General features: G+C 39.1%; 2 protein-coding genes across 2 annotated transcripts in view; one reads left to right on the top strand and one right to left on the bottom strand.

Annotated features, from left to right (window-relative positions):
• The first annotated feature begins 5,287 nt into the window (after positions 1–5,287).
• Positions 5,288–7,306, top strand: nkx2.4b (NK2 homeobox 4b). The gene is made up of 3 exons (XM_013910768.1): positions 5,288–5,654; positions 5,778–5,980; positions 6,478–7,306. The coding sequence occupies exons 1-3, from the start codon at positions 5,485–5,487 to the stop codon at positions 7,137–7,139; spliced, it is 1,035 nt and encodes a 344-aa protein (XP_013766222.1). The 5' UTR covers positions 5,288–5,484; the 3' UTR covers positions 7,140–7,306.
• An 804-nt stretch (positions 7,307–8,110) lies between these two features.
• xrn2 (5'-3' exoribonuclease 2) overlaps positions 8,111–9,925 on the bottom strand; it is a 47,132-nt gene continuing 45,317 nt past the window's right edge. Inside the window, exons 31-32 of the mRNA XM_013910773.1 lie at positions 9,842–9,925; positions 8,111–8,283 (exon numbers count right to left, since the gene is read on the bottom strand). Of these exons, the coding sequence (XP_013766227.1) occupies positions 8,221–8,283; positions 9,842–9,925 (147 nt within the window). The 3' untranslated portion in view covers positions 8,111–8,220. The remainder of the gene's footprint in view (positions 8,284–9,841) is intronic.

Consider the following 9,925-nt stretch of genomic DNA (forward strand, 5'->3'; position numbering starts at 1 on the left):
GTTTAAACCCACTGTGTTTCCTAGATATTTATATGTAATTAAACTGGATTAGCAAACACATTTGAAAAGAAAGTCAATTGTTACTAAATTATATTTTTCCAAAATTGCAAGAGAAATATGAATTTATTTCGTTAACTGTAATTGTGTTATCGAGTTCATCCATTTCACAAAGTTGGAAAATAAACATTCACACCAGTCTTTGCATTTTCCATAGCAGGTGGTGTATGTTTGAGGAAAGTACAGATTAGTAAATGAAACAAGTATGCACTACTACACGCAGCTCCTCAGTATGCAGACAAAAAGCATGGCTAAGGTACGTAAACCTTATTTACTCGTTTAAAATTAAGTAAGTAAAGACATTTTACAGTGACCTGAGAAACAAAAAGAAAGTTAAATGCAATGTCTGAGGACAATCTCTGTGCTAAGCAGTTAAAAAATGATTTAACTCCTGGTACACAGCAAAAGATTAACGTTTTACAAAAACAGGAATGTTAAAAATAATGTACGTTTGTATTCATTTTAATTTCAAATATTAGAACTAAAGTAAAAACAGGAGATAAGAGAATATATGCTTTAAATATTCACATAGTTCTGAAATTCCTTATGATTCCTTATGATAATTCCTTATGATGATTACGATAATTAAAAGAGCAGATCAATCAAAACAGGAGAAGTAGCTGACAGTTACTTTTTTAAAATGGAGATAAATGAATCCGTGCTGTGAGTAAGATCACTGAGGGGCCCCAGCTGCCCCCCCCCCCACTGCACCTGCCAGCTTCATAATCTAATTACGCATCCATAAAACAAGCAGGATGCTAAAGCATTAATGATTACTGGATTAATCACTTAGTAGACTGACACTAAAAAAGCAATCGCTTTTGTGGAATTCATTCACTAAACCAAAATCTTTGTATTTGACTTTCAGCGTGTTAAAAATGGAATTTCATTACTTTTCAACATTTTCTGACCTTGAACAAACTCTTATTTAAAAAAGCTCGTTAACGTCCTTTAGAGAACCACAAACCTCCCTGTACTCTAAAAACGACAGAAAATAAAGGATTAAACCACATTCGTGACATAACTGTGGAGTGATTATAAATCAGGAGCTTAGACAGAGATGGTTCTCTGTGATGACATCGCAGGAGTTTAAAGAAAGAAAAGGGAAACTTCTTCTAAAAGAACACAAACCTCATGGAAATCCTCTCTAAAAACAAAACAAAAGAAAACATGAAATACATACAACACAGTGTGGGAGAATTTGTTGTATTTTACATTTTTACTTTTTTTGTCAAAGATATTTTTACTTTACATTAAAAAATGTTCATTAATATTCAGCAGGATCTCACATTTCAAACATTACTTTATGGTAATAGGTGACATTTTTTACACAGTAAAACCCAACACATTGTTCTGAAAAAGGCATCTGACTGGGGCCTGTCGTCGCCGATGAGAGATTTCCCCCTGAAAACCTCGACTGTGGTTTTATTTAAATGACTGTAATTATCCCACATTTCACAACAAAATGAAGCAAAATTTGTGAAGCACTTTTTTTTTACAGCATTAATCATCTGTCGACCACTCAGATTCATCTGTGTCCTTTCAAAACGCTGTGCATAATAAATCAAACTTACTTCTTACGTTTTATATTTTACCTTCACAGACTTACATTTATTTAATGCAGGATTTCATCTGTTTTCAAAGTCTGGTATTTTTTTATTCCAAGCGTGAATGTGAGAAAATAATGAACATTTAGTTTTAACTACACAGATAATAAATCATGTGGATTATTACAGATAAATTGCTGTTTTAAAAGCCAAAAGAAATATTATAGGATCGTTGTTTAAAACATTATTTAGCAGAATAAAGAAGTGAACACCCAATTAATTAGTTACGTGTAACAAACACCTTACAGTTTAATTAACTCACCATAAAAATCACTTAACAGCAGCAAAGATACACTAGATCTCTGCACAGCACTGCAGGGATTTCAATGTTAGAGTGCCACACGGGGACCCTTTTATTGGTAATAAACTGATCTGCATCACTGGTAATATATACATCATTTAAGTCCCTGTAGGAATTTCATTTAAAGGAATAAACCTACATTAGCTGGAATCTAAATAATAGAGCAGAGAACATGAGTACTGTGACACTAGATGACCTCTCAGTGCATTTAAATGCTTTATATTGATGCATTCAAAGTCCCCGTGGGAATATTATCATATAACATTTTCAAAAGGCTTTTTTGGGTGAAGATTACATCAATAAACAATAAAATAGATCCACTGTACATACAAAGAGCACCGGAGGCCTGTTGTATAATAATTATATCACACTTCCCATCTTATGCTAAAGAGTTAAAGAAACGCTGCTTTTAAAATTTGCTATGTCACTGAGATAGCATAGAATCACTAAACAAGTAAATAATGGTCCCTATTATTTGGAAATGACCCCATCAGTATAATTACTTGTAACACTCACTATAAAAGGAATTCAGTTTAAAGACTAAAAACACTTTTGAGCCATAATGAATTAAAAATCAACTCATTGTAAATCTTACATTAGAGAACATGAGTATGGCGATGTTAGAGGCTGACCTTTCTGGGAATTTGCATGAAATGTTTTCACCTTAAACATATCACAAATATCCTTGGACACATTAAAAGTCCCTCTGGGAATATACTTATACAAAGCCTCTTAGGAAATATTAAAGCCAAGAAACACCAAATTGGACACATTATGAGAAACCTGAGTACCAGAGGCTCGTAATTTTACTACAACATCACGGGGTATGTAGACTCATAGGGCGTAAACTATTACTATTAATTTAATTTTGTATTTAAAAGAAAAGGTTTTCATATAAAGTAATTAAAGTAGACTCACCAAGAGTCTGCACATACTGCAATGATTATATATCTAACAACAAGTAATTGGAGGATTTTAAAATATCTAACAGACATACACGTATCACGTGCTTAAACACATCATAAACAGCCACAGACACAATTAAAGTCCATGCGGGAGTAATGAAAGTGTCTCTGAAGAGACCATAAAGTCAATGCCCACAAAATCAGGCGGGATACACTATGAGTGGAATAAGTAGAGCTCAGAGGCCCGAATGCTTTGGTGAAATCCCAGGAAATACATGTTAGATCATGTAAAATTAAGTAAATAGCGAGACAAAAAAAGTCATTTTAAAATATTAGCGTGTAATATTTTAAAGCCTTTTATTTTTTTCTCTTTTTTCTCTTGAAGATCATTAAAGTGGCTCAGAGTCACTAAAACTACAACACTGCAGTGATTATATCGGACAGGAAAGGAGCCTGGACCATAAGAATCTGGTTGTACCAAGTTGACCTTAAACGCATCATAAAAGGTCTCAGACATATTCAGAGTTTCAGCGATGAAAAAAACAACCAAAGATTAAAAACCAAAAAACCAAAACTGTTTTAGGAAATAATAAAGTGAGTAAAACCTAAAACAGATTAATTATATGTGACCAGCCAAAGCACTCAGGGTCTGTATGTGACAAGTTTTAACTATTATTAAGATGGTGTGATAGTTTTTTCCCCCCTAAAGTCATTAAAGGAGCATTAGATCACTAAGTGCCTGTAATTGTATCAATGCATAAATACATTAACACATAACTTTACTGTAGTGATGTCATATTAGAGCACTATAACTCATCAATAATAGTTATAGCGATAACGTCTGTCGTTATAAAACGTTACAGGGGCTGGAAACATCTGTAGAAACCATCAGGCCACTGCAGAGCTCCAACTCCTCAAAGTAGAACCTTGTTTCAGGTGGTTCCGGTGCTTCTGCACCCGCCGGGTTACCTCACTTACCGCCAGCAGTAGTTCTGAGCCCGGAGGAAGCTCCGGATCCCGGCCTCGGTCCTGGCCCGGCTGTTTCCCGATCCCTCCTGCAACGGGGAAGCCTCGATCTGTGAAAACTCCAAAGAGGACGTGGCGTGACGTGGTGCTGCAGGTCAGCAGGTGATTGGCTCCTCGGACTGTTTACAGGATGGCTGAAGGTGCACGTTTAAAGGTGGATTGTTTTCGGTCAGTGAGAACATTAAAGAGGTTTAAGATCAGGAGAGAAGTCTGGATATCCTCGCAGCTCTGACGAGAAAAAGTAGAATTAAAATGAAGGTCAGAGCTTCAGCTTCAGTCTCACTTCTACTGGAAAAAGAATTGAAAATCGTCCAAAGCATTAATCTGGATGTAAATATATATATATACATATATACTTTTTTTTATTTGGGTCATTTCTTCTTCTTCGGCTCACACGCATGTAGCTCCATTTCATGTTCGTGTTTTTCCTAATTACAAAAAGCGGCAAAAGCTTCTCTGTAGTCTCATTTCTCTCATTGATATTTTTAATCTTAAATATTTAATCTTAAACTCTTTGAAACTTTCATTGGGCTGTATTATGCCATAAAAAAGGGTAAACAAGTAAACCTGCAAATTGAGCAAATAAAACAATAATTGGATAAATTATTTACATGCAAAGACTATTTGATTAAAGACAGTGAAACAAAGATTTTTACATCATAAACACTTGACAATAAATACAGTCTGAATAATTATGATTTTGGTTGATTTAATAGCTTCTTAATATTCGTTTATAGGAGAAGTTACACATAAAAAAAATCCAGAAACAAAAGTTTAGCTCGGTTTATTTTTGTGAACTTTTGTAACGCGCAGAGTGAGCAAAGGGAGCAGATTAGCTCGTGCGCAAAATTCATGTAGAGAGCGGGAAATACACGGGATTAAAACACGCGCAGATTAAACTCGCAGTCAGATTAAAGCTGTGGTTTGAACACGAAGCGGTAACCGCGCGTGGAAGTGTCACAGACTCTCAGATCCACTCGCGCGTAACTGGAAGATGAAACTGAGATAATAGACCTGCGCACTGTTGCTCGCGCGCAATAACAGAAGAAAACCGCGAAAGAGCTGCAGGTGTCACACGTTGAGGGGTGGGGGGTGGGGGATGGGGCACATTTATGGTCACTTTAAATGAAAAAAACATCAAATTCAGTTCCAATAAAGAGCGATCTGAAGGAAAGCCGCTGTGAGAACTCTGACAGGTGGCCGCTCTTTTTCTTCTTCTTCTCCGGGTAAATATGTGCCGTGGTAAATCAGGTGATGATTTTGATGTTTGGAGGAATTTGGGCTTTGACTCTATCCAGCCTCGGAAACAGAATCCGCAGCAGCAGCAGGTCTGAACCATTTTCTCTGCTTACCTCTAATGTCAATTACCATTGTTGGCTGCTGTGTCCGCGTCGCTCCGCCCCTCCATGTGGGTCCAGCGGGATAAGGGCAACTGGTCTCCTCCTGCTGCCGATCAGCTGGACTTTTTCCCAGCGACACAGAAGAAGCAAGAAGCCGGTGGGAGGGAGGGGGACGCAGGCAGAGAGCCGCCAGAGAGAACCGAGCACATCCAGCCGCACGCAGCAGGAGGGCACGGGGTGGCCGCACCATGTCCTTGAGCCCAAAGCACTCCACTCCCTTCTCAGTCACAGACATCTTGAGCCCGATGGAGGACAGCTACCGCAGGTTCGGAGTGATGGACCCCGCAGCGGGGAGCCTCGGATCCCCGCTGGGAGCCTACCGGCAGCCGCAGGTCTCGCAGCCCGGTATGCAGCATCAGCAGCAGGCGCACCATCAGCAGCAGCCGCCTCACCTCCACCACCATCACCATCATCACCACCACCACCACCTGTCCTCGTCCTCTTCTTCATCCTCCTCCTCCTCTTCATCAGGCTCGGCCAGCGCAGCAGCAGCAGCCGCTCTGGCTCCCGGCGGGCCCTACCACGTGCCCCACGGGGTACCGCAGTTCTCCGGAGCCGTCGGAGGGTTCTGCAACGGCGGCATCGGGAACGTCGGAGACCTGCCGTCCTACCAGGAGACGGTGAGAGGCGGAGGGGCGGCAGCGGCGGCGTGGTACAGCAACCCGGAGCCCCGATACCCGACAAGTAAGAGCGTCCCCGGCCCGGAGAGACGAGCCTGAGTTAGACTGAAGCGATTGTTAGAGTTAAGTCACTTTATTAGGATTATTAGACATGTTACAATAATCCGGCTTCCTCTTCCAAACGATATGAAGGATTTAAAAAGATTTATGTTTTATGAAACGTTTGTTTGTTGCTCCTAAACAAATTGAATCCGGATTAACTGCATTTTAATGTCTTTAAATTAACGTCAACATGTTTGATCTTTTAAAGTTAACTCACTGATTTATCCCATTAGACTCTCGCACCTGTCGGTCTGGTTTAAAAGATTAAAATCTTACAATATGATTCATTATTGAAGAAGAACAACAACAAACTTTTCCTATTTTTACAGAAGACTTTGGGGTAATTTAACATTTTTAATTTTTTCTACCGTTTTCACTTTTCCTCTCTAAACTAGTTTAGTTAATTATTATTATTATTATTTGTTTTTAAAGCCAAACTCTGATTGTGATTTCTCAAAGTTTCCAGATTCATGGGCCCCTCCGCGGGGATGAATATGCCCGGGATGGTGGGCAGTCTGGCCGGGATGGACTCCACCGCCAAGTCTATGGTGACGCTGCACGCGGCACCGCGCAGGAAGCGACGCGTGCTCTTCTCGCAGGCGCAGGTGTACGAGCTGGAGCGACGCTTTAAGCAGCAGAAGTACCTGTCTGCCCCGGAGAGAGAGCACCTGGCCGGACTCATCCACCTCACCCCGAACCAGGTGAAGATCTGGTTCCAGAACCACCGCTATAAGCTGAAGCGGCAGGCCAAGGACAAGGCCGCGCAACAGCTCCAGCAGGAAGGCGGCGGAGGAGGCGGTGGCGGCGGCTTGTGCGGAGCAACACGCAGGGCTTCGTCTGTGTCCCCGGTCCTCTCCAAGAACTCTAAGGGCTGCCGGACCGACTCGAGTGGGTCGAACCACAGCGGGAACAGGCAGAGCAGCGTGGGGGATGCCATGGCGGAGAGCGCGCAGCAGCCGCAGGTGAACCAGCTGTCCTCCGCTGAGGAGCTGGAGGATTTGTCCCCCAGCCCGCCGCTGGGACTGCACGGGCAGATCAACATGACGCAGACGGACGCGGCGCTTATTGAGTACACCAACAGCATGATCGGCTCCAACTTACTGTACGGCAGAACTTGGTAGTGATGCCGAGAGGAGGGCATCATTCCGAGTGGATTTTTCTGCAGGACACGCGCCAATCTTTTTGTTTTCCTTCCGTGCGTAAAGGTTCGGCTCCTTCTGCACACGCAGTGACTCAAAGGCGGCTTTGAGCAATAAAAAGTGCACAACTCAAACTGTAAATTCGAGCCTCGGGCTCGCGCTGACTCTTGATGATGGCGCGTTTTCTTTTCCCGTTTCTAAACGAAACATTTAAGTCTTTTCTCTCTCTCTTTTTTGTATTTGCCAGACGTGACTGAGACTGAACACAGAGAAACTTTAATTTAAGGAGCTTCAGGATGAGGCACAGCTTCCGGCGCCTCTCACGTTTTTTTTTCATTTCCAGAACAAATTAAATTATTGCAGGTTCAACAAAGTGGAGCAATAGAAGCAGCTCATAAAGACAAAAACCGAACTGAGGCACGTCATCAGAGATCCTTTGTTAAAGCTGATTTTCGTTTGTTTACAGTATTGAATAAATCATATTTTCATTTTGGACCTTTTTATTTTTCTAACGCATTTCCATCAATACAGCTCTAATTACCAACAGGACAACATTTACTTGGACATGGAACGGATTTCTATCAAATGTCCACCTTTAAATATCCCAAAATTTTCACCAAAAATCTACCATAGGTCAGTTATGTTTTTTTTTTTTTTTTAAATAAGTGACTTCAATATTCAAACTAAATTTAAATGGGTTTATTTGTTATTTTTAACTCGTGAAAAAAGGGATTTCTGCTCAGACAAATATACCAACATCACTGAGAAGAATTTATTTTCACTTTTGAAATACATGAGCCAAGTTGGAGAGGTTCCTCTCAAAAATAATCACAGCGGGACACTTTGTCCTTCACTCACTTGTATTTTACAAGTTTAAGAGGCTTCATCATAAAAATCAGAGATTACATAACACACTTTTTTCCCCCAAAGAATTACAATAAAGGAAAAAAAATCCTTGTACAAGACAATAATATGAAATGTGGACAAAAAAAAAAGCTAGATGTTGACATTGTTCCCCTAAAAACAGTTCCCCATTCCATAAAATCCCAACATCATTAAGAGTTTAGTTCCAGTTGTATCTTCTGGATGGAGGAGGGAGAGGGTAACCTCTGCCGGAGCTGTAGCCCTGAAATAGAGACAGAGGTTTCAAATAAGATTACAGCTTTACAACAATAAATATGCATCAAGTCAAAGGAATAACTTTAACAAGCACAACACTATTAAAACAGTATTAAAAGATTTAAGTAAGTAAAATGTATTCACAGAACACTTTTCACTGGTAAATATCCCAAAGTGCTTCACAATAAAAGTATAGCATATAATAGAACAACATAAAAACTGGTTAATACAAAGATTTTCTCTGTAAAAATGTAATTGTTTTTTGTTTGTATTAAAACAGTCTACATGGTGGATGGTCAGATTTTTTTTAAAGTTATATTGATATAAAGACAAGATGACACTGAGGGTTTTATTCTTAATTAGTCCACCCATTTAGCACGAGCAGTGCAAGTCTTGGCCACAAGCTTAAGAATGTAAACATCTGTCACATTTTTTCTTGTTTTACTAAACGCTAAAATCAAATGAAATCTCACTGAAATAATTTTTAACTGAGGAAATAATTTAGATTAACACATAAATAAAGTAAATAAAATAAATAAAGTCTTCCTGTTTAAAAAAAAATAACAAAAATAAATCCATAACTTTCAGTAAAACAAAGCACACTTGTTGGAATGTGTGTGATCTGATATTTTAACACATCAGACCCACAGATAAACTGAGCCAAAAAAATTCTCTTTACTTTTCCAAATTTTACACACTGAACTTTCTCTGGCTCTAGTTTTAAAAGAACGCCAGAAAACTCTGCAGTCTCCATGCTTTCCTTTCAGAATAAAAGCGTGCTGACATGTATAAAACTATTATACTGTAAAAACAACTCTTTACTGAAACTATTTAAAGTTTCCGGTTAGAATTTCTATCAAACTCTGTTGGCCAATCAGAGAAGAGTTGCTTAAGTGTTCACTTAAAATGCTTCAGAAAGAAACTTTTATTGTCTGATAAGAATCAAAAGTTACCAAAACAGAAATTCTGAAATTTCTGATTTGGTTAAATTCTGATCAGTTAATCCGAATGATTAATATTTCTAGAAAAAAATAATTTCACTCTATAAAATTAAGCATTTTGATAATTTCTTAATTCTTTAAGTTTCAGCTTCTCATAAATTCGTATTGAGTTTTTATGTTTTGTCTGCTGATATTTGAGTGTTTCTGGGTTTTACAGTTCACACAGTACTTTCTTTCAAAACACTGAATCAGGCACAAAAACACCTCCAACAGTAATATGAAGTATTTCAAAATTCAAAAATATATAATTAAAATTAAAATACTTAAAAGTGTTATACAAATTATAATTAAATATTTTACAAAAAAACCCTTAAAAAAAAAAAAAAAAAAAAAAAAACAGACCCAAAGAGCAAAAAGATTCCTGATTTCAATCTGAAGCAACTGAGCAACAACCAATCAGACTCTTTCTTCTGCATCTGCTTCACAGATCTGCCCAGAAACAGTTTAAGCCTCACTTTAACTTTACCAAATAAAAACAAGCCAAAATCAAGTGAAGATGGAAGTTTTAGCCCTGCCCTCCACTTGTGGTAAACAAATTGGTGTGCGTAGAAACGTCGCATTTACCTGATGGTGCTGCCCCCGGTTATCTCCGCGATCGTGCCAGTCGTCTCTACGGCGATCGTAGTGCTGCTGCTGCTGCTGCTGCTG

Source organism: Pundamilia nyererei, unplaced genomic scaffold (assembly GCF_000239375.1).
Source record: "Pundamilia nyererei isolate P.nyererei 1_Seehausen unplaced genomic scaffold, PunNye1.0 scaffold00048, whole genome shotgun sequence".
NCBI classification, from domain to species: Eukaryota; Metazoa; Chordata; class Actinopteri; order Cichliformes; family Cichlidae; genus Pundamilia; species Pundamilia nyererei.

Coding starts and splice junctions, on each gene's coding strand:
- nkx2.4b (XM_013910768.1), top strand. CDS start 5,485: ATGTCCTTGAGCCCAAAGCACTCCACTCCCTTCTCAGTCACAGACATC. Junction 5,655..5,777: donor CAGCCCGGTATGCAGCATCA/GCAGCAGGCGCA, acceptor AGGCTCGGCCAG/CGCAGCAGCAGCAGCCGCTC. Junction 5,981..6,477: donor GGAGCCCCGATACCCGACAA/GTAAGAGCGTCC, acceptor GATTTCTCAAAG/TTTCCAGATTCATGGGCCCC.